Source organism: Oncorhynchus gorbuscha, linkage group LG13, assembly GCF_021184085.1.
Source record: "Oncorhynchus gorbuscha isolate QuinsamMale2020 ecotype Even-year linkage group LG13, OgorEven_v1.0, whole genome shotgun sequence".
Classification (NCBI taxonomy): domain Eukaryota; kingdom Metazoa; phylum Chordata; class Actinopteri; order Salmoniformes; family Salmonidae; genus Oncorhynchus; species Oncorhynchus gorbuscha.
This window is the reverse complement of record NC_060185.1, coordinates 42,829,945-42,854,152: the sequence shown is the minus strand read 5'-3', so window position 1 is coordinate 42,854,152 and position 24,208 is coordinate 42,829,945. Positions and strand designations below refer to the sequence as shown.

The window sequence follows — 24,208 nt, the reverse complement described above, 5'->3', positions numbered from 1 at the left end:
CACACACACACACACACACACACACACACACACACACACACACACACACACACACACACACACACACACACACACACACACACACACACACACACACACAGATTTATAGCCAGCAGATCTTTGCATCATAACTTTTAAAGGCTCGTTCCACTCCCAACCCCAACCCTCTCTCTTCAGCGTGACGAATGAGAGTCCCTCTGCCCCCAATCCAGCCTTCAGTATCAGCTTTCATCCAATGCACACACACACCGCTGTGACGGTCATGGAATTCTGGGTGACATTTCACATGACAGTTATTGTTTTCTCACACATTTTCTCCTCTCCTCTGCTATACCCTATGAATGTCCCACCTACTTACTGGTGCAAAGTCCCTGTTTTTGATTGGGCTTATATATCATCAAATTCCTGAAAAACAGGGTAATTTTAAGATATATTTGTATTCATCAATAAAGGTTCAAAAAAAGAATGTAAAATCAACCGAGAACCTTCATGAAAGGCATCAGGTAAAAGTGAATGAATCCACGAATAAGAATATAATTCTACGGTGCATTCTGGAGGTATTCAGACCCCTTCTCTTTTTCCACATTTTGTTACGCTACAGCCTTATTCTAAAATGGATTAAATTGTTTGTTTTTTCATCAATCTACACACCATAATGACAAAGCAAAAACTGTTTTTTTTTTAAACGTTTGCAAATTTATATAAAAAAGAAAACCCTGAAATATCACATTCACATAAAATTCAGACCCTTTACTCAGTACTTTGTTGAAGCACCTTTGGAAGTGATTAAAGCCTTGAGTCTTCTTGGGTATGATGCCATAAGCTTGAATGACCACGTTTTCATGAATTTAATGATGGGGGAGGAAGGTATTGCCTAGGCAACGGAAGACTTGTTTGCTACAACACGTTGCTTATTTCAGCAAGGAGCAACAAAGTTACTTCACGTTGTAGTCCATGTTACGGCAGAAACAGAAAACCGCAAGAATGCCTGGCCGTCCAGTCTTCAGTCAGCTGTTCGTTACACCCTCCCCCCAAAAAATGTTATGACGGTTATTTTATTTTCATGACGATCTTCATCCATAACCGTGGCGCTAACACACACACACACACACACACACACACACACACACACACACACACACACACACACACACACACACACACACACACACACACACACACACACACACACACACACACACACACACACACACACACACACACACACACACACAGACAATGGATTCAGTATTATGCAGGGAGAGTGACTGTGAGTCAGTATTATGCAGGGAGAGTGACTGTGAGTCAGTATTATGCAGGGAGAGTGACTGTGAGTCAGTATTATGCACACAGGGAGAGTGACTGTGAGTCAGTATATGCAGGGAGAGTGACTGTGAGTCAGTATTATGCAGGGAGAGTGACTGTGAGTCAGTATTATGCAGGGAGAGTGACTGTGAGTCAGTATTATGCAGGGAGAGTGACTGTGAGTCAGTATTATGCAGGGAGAGTGACTGTGAGTCAGTATTATGCAGGGAGAGTGACTGTGAGTCAGTATTATGCAGGGAGAGTGACTGTGAGTCAGTATTATGCAGGGAGAGTGACTGTGAGTCAGTATTATCAGTGACTGTGAGTCAGTATTATGCAGGGAGAGTGACTGTGAGTCAGTATTGACTGTGAGTCATTATGCAGGAGAGTGACTGTGAGTCAGTATTATGCAGGGAGAGTGACTGTGAGTCAGTATTATGCAGGGAGAGTGACTGTGAGTCAGTATTATGCAGGGAGAGTGACTGTGAGTCAGTATTATGCAGGAGAGTGACTGTGAGTCAGTATTATGCAGGGAGAGTGACTGTGAGTCAGTATTATGCAGGGAGAGTGACTGTGAGTCAGTATTATGCAGGGAGAGACTGTGAGTCAGTATTATGCAGGGAGAGTGACTGTGAGTCAGTATTATGCAGGGAGAGTGACTGTGAGTCAGTATTATGCAGGGAGAGTGACTGTGAGTCAGTATTATGCAGGGAGAGTATTATGCAGGGAGAGTGACTGTGAGTCAGTATTATGCAGGGAGAGTGACTGTGAGTCAGTATTATGCAGGGAGAGTGACTGTGAGTCAGTATTATGCAGGGAGAGTGACTGTGAGTCAGTATTATGCAGGGAGAGTGACTGTGAGTCAGTATTATGCAGGGAGAGTGACTGTGAGTCAGTATTATGCAGGGAGAGTGACTGTGAGTCAGTATTATGCAGGGAAAGTGACTGTGAGTCAGTATTATTCAGGGAGAGTGACTGTGAGTCAGTATTATGCAGGGAGAGTGACTGTGAGTCAGTATTATGCAGGGAGAGTGACTGTGAGTCAGTATTATGCAGGGAAAGTGACTGTGAGTCAGTATTATGCAGGGAGAGTGACTGTGAGTCAGTATTATGCAGGGAGAGTGACTGTGAGTCAGTATTATGCAGGGAGAGTGACTGTGAGTCAGTATTATGCAGGGAGAGTGACTGTGAGTCAGTATTATGCAGGGAGAGTGACTGTGAGTCAGTATTATGCAGGGAGAGTGACTGCAGGGAGAGTGACTGTGAGTCAGTATTATGCAGGGAGAGTGACTGTGATATGCAGGGAGAGTGACTGTGAGTCAGTATTATGCAGGAGAGTGACTGTGAGTCAGTATTATGCAGGGAGAGTGACTGTGAGTCAGTATTATGCAGGGAGAGTGACTGTGAGTCAGTATTATGCAGGGAGAGTGACTGTGAGTCAGTATTATGCAGGGAGAGTGACTGTGAGTCAGTATTATGCAGGGAGAGTGACTGTGAGTCAGTATTATGCAGGGAGAGTGACTGTGAGTCAGTATTATGCAGGGAGAGTGACTGTGAGTCAGTGAGTCAGGGAGAGTGACTGTGAGTCAGTATTATGCAGGGAGAGTGACTGTTATGTCAGTGACTGTGAGTCAGTATTATGCAGGGAGAGTGACTGTGAGTCAGTATTATGCAGGGAGAGTGACTGTGAGTCAGTATTATGCAGGGAGAGTGACTGTGAGTCAGTATTATGCAGGGAGAGTGACTGTGAGTCAGTATTATGCAGGGAGAGTGACTGTGAGTCAGTATTATGCAGGGAGAGTGACTGTGAGTCAGTATTATGCAGGGAGAGTGACTGTGAGTCAGTATTATGCAGGGAGAGTGACTGTGAGTCAGTGATGTGAGTCATGGGAGAGTGACTGTGAGTCAGTATTATGCAGGGAGAGTGACTGTGAGTCAGTATTATGCAGGGAGAGTGACTGTGAGTCAGTATTATGCAGGGAGAGTGACTGTGAGTCAGTATTATGCAGGGAGAGTGACTGTGAGTCAGTATTATGCAGGGAGAGTGACTGTGAGTCAGTATGCAGGGAGAGTGACTGTGAGTCAGTATTATGCAGGGAGAGTGACTGTGAGTCAGTATTATGCAGGGAGACTGTGTGAGTCAGTATTATGCAGGGGAGTGACTGTGAGTCAGTGACTGTGAGTCAGTATTATGCAGGGAGAGTGACTGTGAGTCAGTATTATGCAGGGAGAGTGACTGTGAGTCAGTATTATGCAGGGAGAGTGACTGTGAGTCAGTATTATGCAGGGAGAGTGACTGTGAGTCAGTATTATGCAGGGAGAGTGACTGTGAGTCAGTATTATTCAGGGAGAGTGATGTGAGTCAGGGAGAGTGACTGTGAGTCAGTATTATGCAGGAGAGTGACTGTGAGTCAGTATTATGCAGGGAGAGTGACTGTGAGTCAGTATTATGCAGGGAGAGTGACTGTGAGTCAGTATTATGCAGGGAGAGTGACTGTGAGTCAGTATTATGCAGGGAGAGTGACTGTGAGTCAGTATTATGCAGGGAGAGTGACTGTGAGTCAGTATTATGCAGGGAGAGTGACTGTGAGTCAGTATTATGCAGGGAGAGTGACTGTGAGTCAGTATTATGCAGGGAGAGTGACTGTGAGTCAGTATTATGCAGGGAGAGTGACTGTGAGTCAGTATTATGCAGGGAGAGTGACTGTGAGTCAGTATTATGCAGGGAAAGTGACTGTGAGTCAGTATTATGCAGGGAGAGTGACTGTGAGTCAGTGACTGTGAGTCAGTATTATGCAGGGAGAGTGACTGTGAGTCAGTATTATCAGGGAGAGTGACTGTGAGTCAGTATTATGCAGGGAGAGTGACTGTGAGTCAGTATTATGCAGGGAGAGTGACTGTGAGTCAGTATTATGCAGGGAGTGACTGTGACTGTGAGTCAGTATTATGCAGGGAGAGTGACTGTGAGTCAGTATTATGCAGGGAGAGTGACTGTGAGTCAGTATTATGCAGGGAGAGTGACTGTGATCAGTAGTCAGTATTATGCAGGGAGAGTGACTGTGAGTGAGTATTATTATGGGAGAGTGACTGTGAGTCAGTATTATGCAGGGAGAGTGACTGTGAGTCAGTATTATGCAGGAGAGTGACTGTGAGTCAGTATTATGCAGGGAGAGTGACTGTGAGTCAGTATTATGCAGGGAGAGTGACTGTGAGTCAGTATTATGCAGGGAGAGTGACTGTGAGTCAGTATTATGCAGGAGAGTGACTGTGAGTCAGTATTATGCAGGGAGAGTGACTGTGAGTCAGTATTATGCAGGGAGAGTGACTGTGAGTCAGTATTATGCAGGGAGAGTGACTGTGAGTCAGTATTATAGTGACTGTGAGTCAGGAGGGAGAGTGACTGTGAGTCAGTATTATGCAGGGAGAGTGACTGTGAGTCAGTATTATGCAGGGAGAGTGACTGTGAGTCAGTATTATGCAGGGAGAGTGACTGTGAGTCAGTATTATGCAGGGAGAGTGACTGTGAGTCAGTATTATGACAGTCAGTATTATGCAGGAGAGTGACTGTGAGTCAGTATTATGCAGGGAGAGTGACTGTGAGTCAGTATTATGCAGGGAGAGTGACTGTGAGTCAGTCAGTATTATGCAGGGAGAGTGACTGTGAGTCAGTGTGAGTCAGTATTATGCAGGGAGAGTGACTGTGAGTCAGTATTATGCAGGGAGAGTGACTGTGAGTCAGTATTATGCAGGGAGTGAGTGACTGTGAGTCAGTATTATGCAGGGAAAGTGACTGTGAGTCAGACTGTGAGTCAGTATTATGCAGGGAGAGTGACTGTGAGTCAGTATTATGCAGGGAGAGTGACTGTGAGTCAGTATTATGCAGGGAGAGTGACTGTGAGTCAGTATTATGCAGGGAGAGTGACTGTGAGTCAGTATTATGCAGGGAGAGTGACTGTGAGTCAGTATTATGCAGGGAGAGTGACTGTGAGTCAGTATTATGCAGGGAGAGTGACTGTGAGTCAGTATTATGCAGGGAGAGTGACTGTGAGTCAGTATTATGCAGGGAGAGTGACTGTGAGTCAGTATTATGCAGGAGAGTGACTGTGAGTCAGTATTATGCAGGGAGAGTGACTGTGAGTCAGTATTATGCAGGGAGAGTGACTGTGAGTCAGTATTATGCAGGGAGAGTGACTGTGAGTCAGTATTATCAGGGAGAGTGACTGTGAGTCAGTATTATGCAGGGAGAGTGACTGTGAGTCAGTATTATGCAGGGAGAGTGACTGTGAGTCAGTATTATGCAGGGAGAGTGACTGTGAGTCAGTATTATGCAGGGAGAGTGACTGTGAGTCAGTATTATGCAGGGAGAGTGACTGTGAGTCAGTATTATGCAGGAGAGTGACTGTGAGTCAGTATTATGCAGGGAGAGTGACTGTGAGTCAGTATTATGCAGGGAGAGTGACTGTGAGTCAGACAGGGAGAGTGACTGTGAGTCAGTATTATGCAGGGAGAGTGACTGTGAGTCAGTATTATGCAGGGAGAGTGACTGTGAGTCAGTATTATGCAGGGAGAGTGACTGTGAGTCAGTATTATGCAGGGAGAGTGACTGTGAGTCAGTATTATGCAGGGAGAGTGACTGTGAGTCAGTATTATGCAGGGAGAGTGACTGTGAGTCAGTATTATGCAGGGAGAGTGACTGTGAGTCAGTATTATGCATTATGCAGGGAGAGGTATTATGCAGGGAGAGTGACTGTGAGTCAGTATTATGCAGGGAGAGTGACTGTGAGTCAGTATTATGCAGGAGAGTGACTGTGAGTCAGTATTATGCAGGGAGAGTGACTGTGAGTCAGTATTATGCAGGGAGAGTGACTGTGAGTCAGTATTATGCAGGGAGAGTGACTGTGAGTCAGTATTATGCAGGGAGAGTGACTGTGAGTCAGTATTATGCAGGGAGAGTGACTGTGAGTCAGTATTATGCAGGGAGAGTGACTGTGAGTCAGTATTATGCAGGGAGAGTGACTGTGAGTCAGGGAGAGTGACTGTGAGTCAGTATTATGCAGGGAGAGTGACTGTGAGTCAGTATTATGCAGGGAGAGTGACTGTGAGTCAGTATTATGCTGGGAGTATTAGTGACTGTGAGTCAGTATTATGCAGGGAGAGTGACTGTGAGTCAGTATTATGCAGGGAGAGTGACTGTGAGTCAGTATTATGCAGGAGAGTGACTGGAGTCAGTGACTGTGAGTCAGTATTATGCAGGGAAGTGACTGTGAGTCAGTATTATGCAGGGAAGTGACTGTGAGTCAGTATTATGCAGGGAGAGTGACTGTGAGTCAGTATTATGCAGGGAGAGTGACTGTGAGTCAGTATTATGCAGGGAGAGTGACTGTGAGTCAGTATTATGCAGGGAGAGTGACTGTGAGTCAGTATTATGCAGGGAGAGTGACAGTGAGTCAGTATTATGCAGGGAGAGTGACTGTGAGTCAGTATTATGCAGGGAGAGTGACTGTGAGTCAGTATTATGCAGGGAGAGTGACTGTGAGTCAGTATTATGCAGGGAGAGTGACTGTGAGTCAGTATTATGCAGGGAGAGTGACTGTGAGTCAGTATTATGCAGGGAGAGTGACTGTGAGTCAGTATTATGAGTCAGTATTATGCAGGGAGAGTGACTGTGAGTCAGTATTATTCAGGGAGAGTGACTGTGAGTCTGTGAGTCAGTGACTGTGAGTCAGTATTATTCAGGGAGAGTGACTGTGAGTCAGTATTATTCAGGAGAGTGACTGTGAGTCAGTATTATTCAGGGAGAGTGACTGTGAGTCAGTATTATTCAGGGAGAGTGACTGTGAGTCAGTATTATTGACTGTGAGTCAGCAGGGAGAGTGACTGTGAGTCAGTATTATTCAGGGAGAGTGACTGTGAGTCAGTATTATTCAGGGAGAGTGACTGTGAGTCAGTCAGGGAGAGTGACTTAGTCAGCAGGGAGAGTGACTGTGAGTCAGTATTATGCAGGGAGAGTGACTGTGAGTCAGTATTATGCAGGGAGAGTGACTGTGAGTCAGTATTATGCAGGGAGAGTGACTGTGAGTCAGTATTATGCAGGGAGAGTGACTGTGAGTCAGTATTATGCAGGGAGAGTGACTGTGAGTCAGTATTATGCAGGGAGAGTGACTGTGAGTCAGTATTATGCAGGGAGAGTGACTGTGAGTCAGTATTATTCAGGGAGAGTGACTGTGAGTCAGTATTATTCAGGGAGAGTGACTGTGAGTCAGTATTATGCAGGGAGAGTGACTGTGAGTCAGTATTATGCAGGGAGAGTGACTGTGAGTCAGTATTATTCAGGGAGAGTGACTGTGAGTCAGTATTATGCAGGGAGAGTGACTGAGTCAGTCAGGGAGAGTGTGTGAGTCAGTATTATGCAGGGAGAGTGACTGTGAGTCAGTATTATGCAGGGAGAGTGACTGTGAGTCAGTATTATGCAGGGAGAGTGACTGTGAGTCAGTATTATGCAGGGAGAGTGACTGTGAGTCAGTATTATGCAGGGAGAGTGACTGTGAGTCAGTATTATGCAGGGAGAGTGACTGTGAGTCAGTATTATGCAGGGAGAGTGACTGTGAGTCAGTATTATGCAGGGAGAGTGACTGTGAGTCAGTATTATGCAGGGAGAGTGACTGTGAGTCAGTATTATGCAGGGAGAGTGACTGTGAGTCAGTATTATGCAGGGAGAGTGACTGTGAGTCAGTATTATGCAGGGAGAGTGACTGTGAGTCAGTATTATGCAGGGAGAGTGACTGTGAGTCAGTATTATGCAGGGAGAGTGACTGTGAGTCAGTATTATGCAGGGAGAGTGACTGTGAGTCAGTATTATGCAGGGAAAGTGACTGTGAGTCAGTATTATGCAGGGAGAGTGACTGTGAGTCAGTATTATGCAGGGAGAGTGACTGTGAGTCAGTATTATTATGACTGTGAGTCAGGAGGGAGTGACTGTGAGTCAGTATTATGCAGGGAGAGTGACTGTGAGTCAGTATTATGCAGGGAGAGTGACTGTGAGTCAGTATTATGCAGGGAGAGTGACTGTGAGTCAGTATTATGCAGGGAGAGTGACTGTGAGTCAGTATTATGCAGGGAGAGTGACTGTGAGTCAGTATTATGCAGGGAGAGTGACTGTGAGTCAGTATTATGCAGGGAGAGTGACTGTGAGTCAGTATTATGCAGGGAGAGTGACTGTGAGTCAGTATTATGCAGGGAGAGTGACTGTGAGTCAGTATTATGCAGGGAGAGTGACTGTGAGTCAGTATTATGCAGGGAGAGTGACTGTGAGTCAGTATTATGCAGGGAGAGTGACTGTGAGTCAGTATTATGCAGGGAAAGTGACTGTGAGTCAGTATTATGCAGGGAGAGTGACTGTGAGTCAGTATTATGCAGGGAAAGTGACTGTGAGTCAGTATTATGCAGGGAGAGTGACTGTGAGTCAGTATTATGCAGGGAGAGTGACTGTGAGTCAGTCAGACGAAAAGTGTCAGTCACAGATGAGAAATCTCATGAGGAACCTTTCTCCTCTCACCCTGGCTGTGCTTCTCTCTTTCACAGAGGAAATTTGATTTTTCTTCTGCAATCCGTCTATTGTCACACAAATACCTACACCATCTGTCCCCACCTCCTTCTTCAATTCTCTATCTCCCCCTCTTTATCTCTCTTTTAAACGCACACGCACACACACACACACACGCATATACGCACGCGCACACACACACACACACACACGTATATACGCACGCGCACACACCAGCAAGACGCAATGCAATAACATGCTCGTTTCTCTTCCCTGTCCAGTCAGCAGGTTGCGTAATTCCCAGTGCATTGTGGGTCTGAAACAGAATGACATTGCAAAGCGAGAGGACGGTGGAGATTTTGGTGCATAATAAAACTTGATCTATGGCTGCAGTGTAATCACACTGACCTGCACACTATGTCAGCCTCTGTGGCAGCATAAGAGGCTGCCTCTGTCTGTAGCAGATACACATACATAAACAGTACATACACACGTATTTGTATATATACACATACACACGTATGCATATACACACATACATTGGGGCAAAAAAGTATTTAGTCAAAGTATTTAGCCAAATACTTATTTTCCACAACAATTTGCAAATAAATTCATTAAAAATCCTACAATGTGATTTTCTGGATTTTTTTCTCTCTCATTTTGTCTGTCATAGTTGAAGTGCACCTATGATGAGAATTACAGGCCTCTCTCATCTTTTTAAGTGGGAGAACTTGCACAATTGGTGGCTTACTAAATACTTTTTTGCCCCACTGTATATATTCACACACACACACACACACACACACACACACACACACACACACACACACACACACACACACACACACACACACACACACACACACACACACACACACACACACACACACACACACACACAAACACACACAAACACACACACACACTTCACATACACCCCTGTGCCAACTGGAATGTATTTTTGATACTCAGAAAAATGCAAACATGAATCATTTTTGGTGATCCTAGTATGATTGTGTGTGTGTGTGTGTGTGTGTGTGTGTGTGTGTGTGTGTGTGTGTGTGTGTGTGTGTGTGTGTGTGTGTGTGTGTGTGTGTGTGTGTGTGTGTCTGAGCTCTAACAGACAGACAGATAGGTTTTCATGAGCAGGATGGGGGGAGGGGGGTTATACTAAGATGGCCAAATGACTGAGGATCCAATCCTAACCCGGCAAGCCTCTCCTCTGTTAATACAGAATACCAAATGAGGCAGTGCAATATCAGCCTGCCTTCTCCCTGTCTGGGATAATATATATGATAAATCATAAAGAGAATTCTTTACTTTTACTCTCCTTCCTTCACTCTGTCTCTCCTTTCTGTTGCCTTTAATGAACTCCTCTGCTCCCTCCGTTTCAACCCCTTCAATGCCAAACTCCACTCCCCCCTCCCTCCTCAATGTACATAACAACATACTCTTTAGGAGGGATCCCAGCCTGTCACTATAGCAACCGGATTGCTAGGCAACAGCCGTTTCTCTTCCTGCTTGTTGTGGCAGAGGAGGCAGTGGAGTGGCGGGGCGGCAGGCAGCATGAGCTGGTCTGGCTATGCAGGAAGCTACTGTACCGGCACTGGCACTGGCACTGGCCCTGGCACTGGCACCAGCAGCACAGGCATGTGGAAAGTTCAGGAAGAAACCAGACCAAAATAACAGCTAAAGGTGATGGTCGGGGTTGAATAATTAACTTGGTAAGTCCAGAAAGGTCTTCCCTCTAATAAGAGACATTCCTTACCATGGTGGGGCAAACTGGTAGACAAAGTCCCAGCCCCGGTTACAGCAAGCAAGGGACTGACTACACCGAAATAGATCTCCGTTTGAGCTGGACTATAGAATCTAAAGTCAAGTAAACTCATAGGGGCATTTTCCCAGACACAGATTAAGTCTAGTCCTGGAATAAAAGGCAAACTCAATAGTGAATCTACATTGAAAATGCTTTTTTTTGTCAGGATTAGGCTTAATCTTTGTGGGGGAAACCACCCCATAAACCGGTTGTCATTTGGACCAAGTTTAGCTTTATAGTATATGGTTAGATACAGTATACATGTTCTGTGTTTGTAGTGGTGTGGTGAGCTTATCATGTATTGTGTGTTGCATGTTCGGGGTTCATGGGTCGTGACTGTACTGCCTCGCCCCCACCACCCCGGTCCTCTCTCTCTCTAATAATAATAATATATGCCATTTAGCAGACGCTTTTATCCAAAGCGACTTACAGTCATGTGTGCATACATTCTACGTATGGGTGGTCCCGGGGATCGAACCCACGAACCCACTACCCTGGCGTTACAAGCGCCATGCTCTACCAACTGAGCTACAGAGGGTGGGTTCTCTACCAACTGAGCTACAGAGGGTGGGTTCTCTACCAACTGAGCTACAGAGGGTGGGTTCTCTCTCTCTGAACCCACCCTGTGTCTCCACTCAGTCTCCTGTATAGGCTACTTACTGTGCTCTGTACCTGTCTGCTACAGTACAGACAGAATGACTAGTCAGGACAAACTAATTTTCACCATTTCACCAATACCAGCAAAATCATATAAATCAAATAAATCATAGCACGTCTTAGGGGCTCATTCAGTCGTTTTTACCTGATTAAGTTGACTCATGTCGAAAAAATAACGTTCAAAGTGCAATTTATATAATCCTAAAACATACATTGAAAATCATACGGCTGCTTCCTATTTCTTTTATATAGCCGAGTGTCAAAACACAGTTTTTAATTGTCCAAATAAATTCATAATCAATATTCTGAAATAAGTTGTGATTTTTTGAAGACTAATACATACAATTACTCCCTGTACACACGTGTCACACTTGTGTTCAGATTACTTGTATTTTGCTAAATTAGTACCTTAAAAGCTGCTCACGCATCAATTTTACCAAGCAGTCATTCCAGATAGAAATTGATTAGCTTGTTCTACTGTAATCAATAGCGTGCACAGATGAATCACTCACGTCAATATTGTATGGAAATCAATGGAACTGGGGACAATTTACTGCCATTTGCGCTCTTCTAAAATACAAAACCACAACGAACTTGGGTATACTAGATATACTTGTCGATATCAACTCCTCTCCTTGTGAATTTCACAACTGCGTTCTAAACCCTGCGACAGACAGGTGAGTATGATCAAATCAACCGGACCAAACCAAAGATATGAATCTGTTTAAAGCAATCGAATTAGGCTCATCTTGATGACTATAAACATGTACATTAACATCACCAATCTGAGGTAAAAAATATTTTAAAAATCACTAAATTGTATGAGGTGAAAATGCGAGCTTGTGTAAGGAAGTAACACAAACTGTCCACATTAGAGTATTATAAAATCATGTCATATTTCAAAAATAATTAAACAAGTAATTTTTGGATGATAGTACATGTTGCCCACTCACAAAATATTTCAACAATTACATACAATTGAACTGGACGCTCTAGATTAGAGCCTCTATAGTGTCTGTGCAGCTGTCTGAACATTCCCAGTCCCTACCATGATACAGGCCCTCCACTGTCACCAGACCCTCATTAAAAGACCACCCTCTCTCTCTTGCTGCAGGACTTTCATCACATGTGAACCTGCTGGAACAGAACCAACTACCACTCCACAGATATCATTCCACATATAGTATCCTACCCCACAGACAGGGAGAGAAGGAGAGAACCGAGACAGCCAGGACGCCATTTTAGGTTTGATACATAATTCATTTAGTCCTTATAGCTGATCACAAGGATTCCTTCTCACAGTGGCAGAGCAAGGTGAGCGAAGCCATTTTGTGAGTGAGGTGAAACTGGGGAGAAAAATGTGAAAATAAATAAATATAGAAAAAGAACAACAGGAACGAAAGGACGCTGACCTTCAAACAGCTCAATTACATGTTACCCCCATCCACCCCTCCATCCCCCCCTCCTGCTCTCACTCCTCCGACCGTCTGTCCGTCCAGATAAACCAGACTCGGAATCTCAACTCTGATTTGGGGAGAGGACGTAACAAGAACTGGCTTGACTCTTTCTGCTCACAAAACCAATTTTCAGGTGCACACCAGAGGGCCGGCCCTCTAAAGTAAACACCCCTCCCTCCTCCCCATCTCATCAATGCCCAAAACCAGCCCCCACCACCCCTGCCTCTCTCACTTTATGAAGAAGAAGAGAAAACTGAGAGGCAGCCATGAATTTTAATGTTGCAGTTCATTTTGACAATCGGCTTCCACTCCTGCAACGGAAATAAATACAGAAAAGAATGAAGAAAATGATAAGTGATGGATAAGTCATAAAGACAAAAGCAGAGAGAGGAAGTTGAGGAGAGAAAGAAATGGAGAGAGAGATTTAGAGAGAAGCAGGAAAGGAAAGAATGAAAGCCTGGTAAACTGGCGATGAAGAGTGAGGGAGCGAATAGAGAGAGAATGAAAGCCTGGTAAACTGGCGATGAAGAGTGAGGGAGCGAATGAAGAGAATGAAAGGGTAAAGCGATGAAGAGTGAGGGAGCGAATAGAGAGAGAATGAAAGCCTGGTAAACTGGCGATGAAGAGTGAGGGAGCGAATAGAGAGAGAATGAAAGCCTGGTAAACTGGCGATGAAGAGTGAGGGAGCGAATAGAGAGAGAATGAAAGCCTGGTAAAGCCGAATAGAGAGAGAATGAAAGCCTGGTAAACTGGCGATGAAGAGTGAGGGAGCGAATAGAAGAGAATGAAAGCCTGGTAAACTGGCGATGAAGAGTGAGGGAGCGAATAGAGAGAATGAAAGCCTGGTAAACTGGCGATGAAGAGTGAGGGAGCGAATAGAGAGAGAATGAAAGCCTGGTAAACTGGCGATGAAGAGTGAGGGAGCGAATAGAGAGAGAATGAAAGCCTGGTAAACTGGCGATGAAGAGTGAGGGAGCGAATAGAGAGAGAATGAAAGCCTGGTAAACTGGCGATGAAGAGTGAGGGAGCGAATAGAGAGAGAATGAAAGCCTGGTAAACTGGCGATGAAGAGTGAGGGAGCGAATAGAGAGAGAATGAAAGCCTGGTAAACTGGCGATGAAGAGTGAGGGAGCGAATAGAGAGAGAATGAAAGCCTGGTAAACTGGCGATGAAGAGTGAGGGAGCGAATGAAGAGAATGAAAGCCTGGTAAACTGGCGATGAAGAGTGAGGGAGCGAATAGAGAGAGAATGAAAGCCTGGTAAACTGGCGATGAAGAGTGAGGGAGCGAATAGAGAGAGAATGAAAGCCTGGTAAACTGGCGATGAAGAGTGAGGGAGCGAATAGAAGAGAATGAAAGCCTGGTAAACTGGCGATGAAGAGTGAGGGAGCGAATAGAGAGAGAATGAAAGCCTGGTAAACTGGCGATGAAGAGTGAGGGAGCGAATAGAGAGAGAATGAAAGCCTGGTAAACTGGCGATGAAGAGTGAGGGAGCGAATAGAGAGAGAATGAAAGCCTGGTAAACTGGCGATGAAATGAGGAGAGAGAGAATGAAAGCCTGGTAAACTGGCGATGAAGAGTGAGGGAGCGAATAGAGAGAGAATGAAAGCCTGGTAAACTGGCGAATGAAAGGTGAGTGAGGGAGCGAATAGAGAGAGAATGAAAGCCTGGTAAACTGGCGATGAAGAGTGAGGGAGCGAATAGAGAGAGAATGAAAGCCTGGTAAACTGGCGATGAAGAGTGAGGGAGCGAATAGAGAGAGAATGAAAGCCTGGTAAACTGGCGATGAAGAGTGAGGGAGCGAATAGAGAGAGAATGAAAGCCTGGTAAACTGGCGGTGAAGAGTGAGGGAGCGAATAGAGAGAGAATGAAAGCCTGGGAGAGAATGAGAGGGGGAAGGTGTGTGTGAGAATCTCATCTCCTTGTGGAATAATCTGTCATTTATCAAACTGATGGAAAAGGGAGAAAGAGAGAGAATGAATGGGGGGTAAAATAATGAAATGAAAGAGAAGAACGAGACTTTGGATTTCAGCGATCTTCCACTCGGTTTCTGCATTCTGAAACGTATATGTCTTAAACTTCATTTCTGACCTGCAAAACATTTTGGGACTATGTCAACAATGGACTAATGAAACAAATGCCAAAAGATAGTTTTTGGATGGAGTTTTCCTTTAAATTTGCCTTGTGGAGTGGACCAGGCTTACACACTCTAGTCTAGACATATTTTAGGAAGAATATTACATGAATAATGTATGGACCAGTTTCATTATAACCATTCATATTGATATCATTATTATATATGGTGTAATATAAAGGAGGGGGTGCATCTGCAACCACAAGATAGAAACACACACACACACACACACACACACACACACACACACACACACACACACACACACACACACACACACACACACACACACACACACACACACACACACACACACACACACACACACACACACACACACACTAGGCTTCTATTTGCATTTCACAAGATAATTTAGTTTTGTGGATGTATGTATTGGCTGAGCTCTGTTTTAAATTGGACTGTCTTAGTGGTTTGTCCGTCATTGGGTCCTGGTGCTGATGCCTCTGTGTGTGTGTGTGTGTGTGTGTGTGTGTGTGTGTGTGTGTGTGTGTGTGTGTGTGTGTGTGTGTGTGCGTGCGTGCGTGCGTGCGTGCGTGCGTGCGTGCGTGCGTGCGTGCGTGCGTGTGTAGCAGTAGGAGAAGAGAGGAGGATATTAAACCTCTCAAATGCATTCATTCTCTTCCTTTTCACCCTGCAGAGCCCTAAAACTGCAGCGCGCACACACACACACACACACACACACACACACACACACACACACACACACACACACACACACACACACACACACACACACACACACACACACACACACACACACACACACACACACACACACACACACACACACACACACACACACACACAGAGGCATCAGCACCAGGACCCAGTGACGGACAAACCACTAAGACAGGCCAATTTAAAACAGAGCTCAGCCAATTAAGTCTAGGAGGTAAATGGGTATTTTTCTACAAGGACATTGATGTGGACTACAGCTGTGTTTCCCTCTGCGTCCCAAATGACACCCTATTCCCTACAAAGTGCCATTTGGGATGCAACCTCTCTCAGTGTAAATTACCAGCTCGGACATGGAATATGCTAGGGGAGAGAGGGGGACAAAAAAGACCCCCCCCCCTCCCACCACCATTCCTCTCAGTGTCCCTGCTCAGCCAATTAACACCGTCCAACTCAGGGCCGGGCTAATCAAACAGCATTACAGAAAACCATGCAGGCAGACAAACATAAACGCTACTACATTGTACATCAGCGTGTACTTCACACACTGTGTGCCGCAAAGGACATGTGCAAGTTGCTGTGTAGTAACATTCTGTAGGATACTGCGTCTAGCTTGGGTTGCTCTGACATGACATGCGAGCGGAGGGTACATGACATAGTGTAGCAGCCAGACTCAGAGTAGAGCGTAGAGCCCACTGTAACACATGACATAGTGTAGCAGCCAGACTCAGGGTAGAGCGTAGAACCCACTGTAACACATGACATAGTGTAACAGCCAGACTCAGGGTAGAGCGTAGAGCCCACTGTAACACATGACATAGTGTAGCAGCCAGACTCAGGGTAGAGCATAGAGCCCGCTGTAACACATGGCATAGTGTAGCAGCCAGACTCAGGGTAGAGCGTAGAGCCCGCTGTAACACATGACATAGTGTAGCAGCCAGCCTCAGGGTAGAGCGTAGAGCCCGCTGTAACACATGACATAGTGTAGCAGCCAGACTCAGGGTAGAGCGTAGAGCCCGCTGTAACACATGACATAGTGTAGCAGCCAGACTCAGGGTAGAGCGTAGAGCCCACTGTAACACATGACATAGTGTAGCAGCCAGACTCAGGGTAGAGCGTAGAGCCCACTGTAACACATGACATAGTGTAGCAGCCAGACTCAGGGTAGAGCGTAGAGCCCACTGTAACACATGACATATAGCAGCCAGACTCATAGAGCCCACTGTGTAGTGTAGCAGCCAGACTCAGGGTAGAGCGTAGAGCCCACTGTAACACATGACATAGTGTAGCAGCCAGACTCAGGGTAGAGCGTAGAGCCCACTGTAACACATGACATAGTGTAGCAGCCAGCCTCAGGGTAGAGCGTATTGCCCACTGTAACACATGGCATAGTGTAGCAGCCAGACTCAGGGTAGAGCATAGAGCCCGCTGTAACACATGACATAGTGTAGCAGCCAGACTCAGGGTAGAGCGTAGAGCCCACTGTAACACATGACATAGTGTAGCAGCCAGCCTCAGGGTAGAGCGTAGAGCCCACTGTAACACATGACATAGTGTAGCAGCCAGACTCAGGGTAGAGCGTAGAGCCCACTGTAACACATGACATAGTGTAGCAGCCAGACTCAGGGTAGAGCGTAGAGCCCACTGTAACACATGACATAGTGTAGCAGCCAGCCTCAGGGTAGAGCGTAGAGCCCACTGTAACACATGGCATAGTGTAGCAGCCAGACTCATGACATAGAGCCCGCTGTAACACATGACATAGTGTAGCAGCCAGACTCAGGGTAGAGCGTAGAGCCCACTGTAACACATGACATAGTGTAGCAGCCAGCCTCAGGGTAGAGCGTAGAGCCCACTGTAACACATGACATAGTGTAGCAGCCAGACTCAGGGTAGAGCGTAGAGCCCACTGTAACACATGACATAGTGTAGCAGCCAGCCTCAGGGTAGAGCGTAGAGCCCACTGTAACACATGGCATAGTGTAGCAGCCAGACTCAGGGTAGAGCATAGAGCCCGCTGTAACACATGACATAGTGTAGCAGCCAGACTCAGGGTAGAGCGTAGAGCCCACTGTAACACATGACATAGTGTAGCAGCCAGACTCAGGGTAGAGCGTAGAGCCCACTGTAACACATGACATAGTGTAGCAGCCAGACTCAGGGTAGAGCATAGAGCCCGCTGTAACACATGACATAGTGTAGCAGCCAGACTCAGGGTAGAGCATAGAGCCCGCTGTAACACATGGCATAGTGCATAGAGCCCGCTGTAACACATGACATAGTGTAGCAGCCAGACTCAGGGTAGAGTGTAGAGCCCGCTGTAACACATGACATAGTGTAGCAGCCAGCCTCAGGGTAGAGTGTAGAGCCCGCTGTAACACATGACATAGTGTAGCAGCCAGACTCAGGGTAGAGTGTAGAGCCCGCTGTAACACATGACATAGTGTAGCTGCCAGCCTCAGGGTAGAGCGTAGAGCCCGCTGTAACACATGGCATAGTGTAGCAGCCAGACTCAGGGTAGAGTGTAGAGCCCACTGTAACACATGACATAGTGTAGCAGCCAGACTCAGGGTAGAGTGTAGAGCCCGCTGTAACACATGACATAGTGTAGCAGCCAGCCTCAGGGTAGAGCGTAGAGCCCGCTGTAACACATGACATAGTGTTGCAGCCAGACTCAGGGTAGAATGTAGAGCCCACTGTAACACATAACATAGTGTAGCAGCCAGACTCAGGGTAGAGCGTAGAGCCCGCTGTAACACATGACATAGTGTAGCAGCCAGACTCAGGGTAGAGCGTAGAACCCACTGTAACACATGGCATAGTGTAGCAGCCAGACTCAGGGTAGAGCGTAGAGCCCACTGTAACACATGGCATAGTGTAGCAGCCAGACTCAGGGTAGAGCATAGAGCCCGCTGTAACACATGACATAGTGTAACAGCCAGACTCAGGGTAGAGCATAGAGCCCACTGTAACACATGGCATAGTGTAGCAGCCAGCCTCAGGGTAGAGCATAGAGCCCACTGTAACACATGACAGCCCGCTGTAACACAGTGTTGCAGCTAGCCTCAGGGTAGAATGTAGAGCCCACTGTAACACATAACATAGTGTAGCAGCCAGACTCAGGGTAGAGCATAGAGCCCGCTGTAACACATGACATAGTGTAACAGCCAGACTCAGGGTAGAGCGTAGAGCCCGCTGTAACACATGGACTCACGCTTGTGGTTGTTCTTGCGCTGGAAGGGCAGGGTGTGTCGCTCAGAGTCCTCCTCTCCCTCCTCGTCCGCTAGGTGTGTGTGAGTGTAGTGGTAGCTCAGGCCCGGTCGGTTTTTATAGCGCTTCCCACAGACTGGAACACACACACACACACACACACACACACACACACACACACACACACACACACACACACACACACACACACACACACACACACACACACACACACACACACACACACACACACACACACACACACACACACACACACACACACACACAATCAAGAGACAGAACTAAATGTAGCCCAATTATCGTAACATATATATACATCTATCCATACATTGTGCTCCACTGTAAATAGATACACTCACAATGAATGAATGCTGTATCCATCGCGAGCTAATGCCATGTCACCGTTTCAGTTGGAATATTGCTCTATAGTGTTCCGTTAGTGCTTGTTGCTCTAGCAGACTCATTCCCACTAGAGGAGTTGTCCCCATTACATTGGCAGTGAGAGAATTGCTTTCTTTGTCTAGAGTGGAGACAGCAGCCATATGCTTGCCAGCGTAGTTTAGCTTACAGTAAGAATGTTGTCTATGGCTCTTAGACATGGTGTGTGTGTGTGTGTGTGTGTGTGTGTGTGTGTGTGTGTGTGTGTGTGTGTGTGTGTGTGTGTGTGTGTGTGTGTGTGTGTGATACTCACTGTCACAGACGTACGGCTTGTCCCTGTCCTCAATGGTGCTGGGTTCTTGTCTCTTCCTCATACCCCCTACACCACAGGCCTGCAGCGAGAACACAGACGGGTGAACGGAGTTCACACTCTATACACACTCTACACACACACACACACACACACACACACACACACACACACACACACACACACACACACACACACACACACACACACACACACACACACACACACACACACACACACACACACACACACACACACACACACACACACACACACACACACACACACACACACACTCACACTCACACTCACACTCCTACACACCATAATCATCTGCTACTTTAACAGGTGCCCCCCTCTCTCTAATCACCCTTTCCTCAGACAGGCGGGGTTGATGACACCTAACAGGGAACTTCAAGCTCCAATGAACAACATGACTGTTTGGATGACAGATACAGCGTTACAGCCTGCAGCGAGGCTTCACACAAGATGGAGAGAGAGAAGCCTTTCTCGTCTAATAAGAGTTCTTTAGAATGCATCCATGTATACAATCTGATAACTCACTGCTTATCCAAATACTGTGTACTGCATCTAATGCCCACATGATTGTACTGTATCTAATGCCCGCACAATTCATACACTACTAACACACTTACAAAAATGACTTGATTCCACCCTCAATCCCAAAATGTATGAATTGAGTATAGTGAAGTTGGTATCTGTTTTATCTTTAAAGCTGAGAGGGAAAATAATGTCTCCTTAGTACTCAGAGCACGGCTGCTACTGTACCGCTGACAGGCTGAGAGAAGAGGAGCGTTCAGGAGAGAGGAGATGGGAGCCGAAAGGAGAGGAGAGCCAGCCAGAGCAGAGGAAAGGAGAGCCAGCCAGCCAGAGCAGAGCAGAGGAGAGCCAGCCAGCCAGAGCAGAGGAGAGGAGAGCCAGCCAGAGCAGAGCAGGAGAGCCAGCCAGCCAGCCAGAGCAGAGGAGAGCCAGCCAGCCAGAGCAGAGCAGAGCAGAGCAGAGGAGAGCCAGCCAGCCAGAGCAGAGGAGAGCCAGCCAGCCAGAGCAGAGGAGAGAGCCAGCCAGCAGAGCAGAGCAGAGCAGAGCAGCAGAGCAGCAGAGCAGAGCAGAGCAGAGCCAGCCAGCCAGAGCAGAGGAGAGCCAGCCAGCCAGATTAGCAGAGGAGAAGAGAGCCAGCCAGCCAGAGCAGAGGAGAGGAGAGCCAGCCAGCCAGAGCAGAGGAGAGCCAGCCAGAGCAGAGGAGAGCCAGCCAGAGCAGAGGAGAGGAGAGCCAGCCAGCCAGAGCAGATGAGAGGAGGAGCCAGCCAGCCAGCCAAAGAGATCCGGAGAGGAGAGCCAGCCAGCCAGAGCAGAGGAGAGGAGAGCCAGCCAGCCAGAGCAGAGGAGAGCCAGCCAGAGCAGAGGAAAGGAGAGCCAGCCAGAGCAGAGGAGAGGAGCCAGCCAGCCAGAGCAGAGGAGAGCCAGCCAGCCAGAGCAGAGGAGAGGAGAGAAGAGCCAGCCAGCCAGAGCAGAGGAGAGCCAGCCAGCCAGAGCAGAGGAGAGGAGAGCCAGCCAGCCAGAGCAGAGGAGAGGAGAGCCAGCCAGCCAGAGCAGAGGAGAGAGGAGAGCCAGCCAGCCAGAGCAGAGGAGAGCCAGCCAGCCAGAGCAGAGGAGAGCCAGCCAGCCAGAGCAGAGGAGAGCCAGCCAGAGCAGAGGAGAGGAAAGCCAGCCAGAGCAGAGGAGAGGAGAGAAGAGCCAGCCAGCCAGAGCAGAGGAGAGAAGAGCCAGCCAGCCAGCCAGAGCAGAGGAGAGAAGAGCCAGCCAGCCAGAGCAGAGGAGAGGAGAGAAGAGCCAGCCAGCCAGAGCAGAGGAGAGCCAGCCAGTCAGAGCAGAGGAGGAGAGAAGAGCCAGCCAGCCAGAGCAGAGGAGAGGAGAGCCAGCCAGCCAGCCAGAGCAGAGGAGAGGAGAGCCAGCCAGCCAGAGCAGAGGAGAGGAGAGCCAGCCAGCCAGAGCAGAGGAGAGGAGAGCCAGCCAGCCAGAGCAGAGGAGAGCCAGCCAGCCAGAGCAGCCAGCCAGCCAGAGCAGAGGAGAGGAGAGCCAGCCAGCCAGAGCAGAGGAGAGCCAGCCAGCCAGAGCAGAGGAGAGAGCCAGCCAGCCAGAGCAGAGGAGAGCCAGCCAGAGCAGAGGAGAGGAAAGCCAGCCAGAGCAGAGGAGAGGAGAGAAGAGCCAGCCAACCAGAGCAGAGGAGAGGAGAGAAGAGCCAGCCAGCCAGAGCAGAGGAGAGCCAGCCAGCCAGAGCAGAGGAGAGGAGAGAAGAGCCAGCCAGCCAGAGCAGAGGAGAGCCAGCCAGCCAGAGCAGAGGAGAGGAGAGCCAGCCAGCCAGAGCAGAGGAGAGCCAGCCAGCCAGAGCAGAGGAGAGGTGATCCAGCCAGCCAGAGCAGAGGAGAGGAGAGCCAGCCAGCCAGCCAGAGCAGAGGAGAGCCAGCCAGCCAGAGCAGAGGAGAGGAGAGCCAGCCAGCCAGAGCAGAGGAGAGAAGAGGAGAGCCAGCCAGAGCAGAGGAGAGGGGAGCCAGAGCAGAGGAGAGGAGAGCCAGAGCAGAGGAGAGGAGAGTCAGCACAGAGGAGAGCCAGCCAGAGCAGAGGAGAGGAGAGGAGAGCCAGAGCAGAGGAGAGGAGAGCCAGTCAGAGCAGAGGAGAGGAGAGCCAGCCAGCCAGAGCAGAGGAGAGGAGAGCCAGCCAGAGCAGAGGAGAGGAGAGCCAGTCAGAGCAGATGAGAGGAGAGGAGAGCCAGAGCAGAGGAGAGGAGAGCCAGCCAGAGCAGAGGAGAGGAGAGCCAGCCAGAGCAGAGGAGAGGAGAGGAGAGCCAGAGCAGAGGAGAGGAGAGCCAGGCAGAGCAGAGGAGGTCAGCACAGGAGAGCCAGCCAGAGCAGAGGAGAGGAGAGCCAGAGCAGAGGAGAGGAGAGCCAGTCAGAGCAGAGGAGAGGAGAGCCAGCCAGAGCAGAGGAGAGAGCCAGCCAGAGCAGAGGAGAGGAGCTAGAATGGACTAAGGAGATGCTTCCCCTCACCCTCTCAGTACAGCAGGAGAAGAGAGAGAGAGAGAGGGCTTCCACAAGGAATTGATAGCACTACATGAGAGGCTGGAGTTTTCATAACTTGCAGTGGGTCCTATGTACTAGACAAGAGAGTCAGCTAGCTCTCTGAAATGTTAAGGGAACTGGATGGAGGGAGGGAGCCTGTGACTGTCCCATTCAGGGAGATGGATCATTTCACTGGCTGTTTTAGCTCCATTTGATTTGATTGGATGAATCTCTCTTTTAGCCATCGTTTGGACTAATCTTCCAGAGTCCTGAAACATTCAAATACACATTTATAATACGATGACATTTTCACATACAGTTGAAGTTGGGAGTTTACATACACCTCAGCCAAATGTATTTAAACTCAGTTTTTCACAATTCCTGACATTTAATCCAAGTAAAAATTCCCTGTCTTACATCAGTTAGGATCACCACTTTATTTTAAGAATGTGAAATGTCAGAATAATAGTAGAGAGAATGATTTATTTAAGTTTTTATTCCTTTCATCACATTCCCAGTGGTCAGAAGTTTACATACACAATTATTATTTAGTAGCATGGCCTTTAAATTGTTTAACTTGGGTCAAACGTTTCGGGTAGCCTTCCACAAGCTTCCCACAATAAATTGGGTGAATGTTGGCCCATTCCTCCTGACAGAGCTGGTGTAACGGAGTCAGGTTTGTAGGCCTTCTTGCTTGCACATGCTTTTTCAATTCTGCCCATTTTCTATATGTTTGAGGTCAGGGCTTTGTGATGACCACTCCAATACCTTGACTTTGTTGTCCTTAAGCCATTTTGCCACAACTTTGGAAGTATGCTTGGGGACATTGTCCATTTGGAAGACCCATTTGTAACCAAGCTTTAACTTCCTGATTGATGTCTTGAGATGTTGCTTCAATATATCCACATAATTTTCCTACCTCATGATGCTATCTATTTTGTGAAGTGCACCAGTCCCTCCTGCAGCAAAGCACCCCCACAACATGATGCTGCCACTCCCGTGCTTCATGGTTGGGATGTGTTCTTTGGCTTGCAAGCCTCCCACTTTTTCCTCCAAACATAATGATGGTCATTATGGCCAAACAGTTCTATTTTTGTTTCGTCAGATCAGAGGACATTTCTCCAAAAAGTACGATCTTTGTCCCCATGTGAAGTTGCAAACCGTAGTCTGTCTTTTTTATGGTGGTTTTGGAGCAGTGGCTTCTTCCTTGCTGAGCGGCCTTTCAAGTTATGTCAATATAGGACTCCTTTTACTGTTGATATAGATACTTTTGTACCTGTTTCCTCCAGCATCTTCACAGGGTCCTTTGCTGTTGTTCTGGGATAGATTTGCACTTTTCGCACCAAAGTACGTTCATCTCTAGGAGACAGAACGCGTCTCCTTCCTGAGTGGTATGATGGTTGCATGGTCCCATGGTGTTTATACTTGCATACTATTGTTTGTACAGATGAACGTGGTACCTTCAGGCGTTTGGAAATTGCTCCCAAGGATGAACCAGACTTATGGAGGTCTTGGCTGATTTCTTTTGATTTTCCCATTATGTCAAGCAAAGAGGCACTGAGCTTGAAGGTACATTTTGAAATACATCCACAGGTCCACCTCCAA

The 24,208-nt window shown here is 47.5% G+C and overlaps 1 protein-coding gene across 1 annotated transcript in view; it reads right to left on the bottom strand.

Annotated features, from left to right (window-relative positions):
* LOC123992933 (zinc finger protein neuro-d4-like) overlaps nt 1-24,208 on the bottom strand; it is a 92,297-nt gene that overhangs the window by 9,630 nt on the left and 58,459 nt on the right. Inside the window, exons 7-8 of the mRNA XM_046294581.1 lie at nt 19,530-19,608; nt 18,822-18,953 (exon numbers count right to left, since the gene is read on the bottom strand). Coding sequence (XP_046150537.1) covers nt 18,822-18,953; nt 19,530-19,608 — 211 coding nt within the window. The remainder of the gene's footprint in view (nt 1-18,821; nt 18,954-19,529; nt 19,609-24,208) is intronic.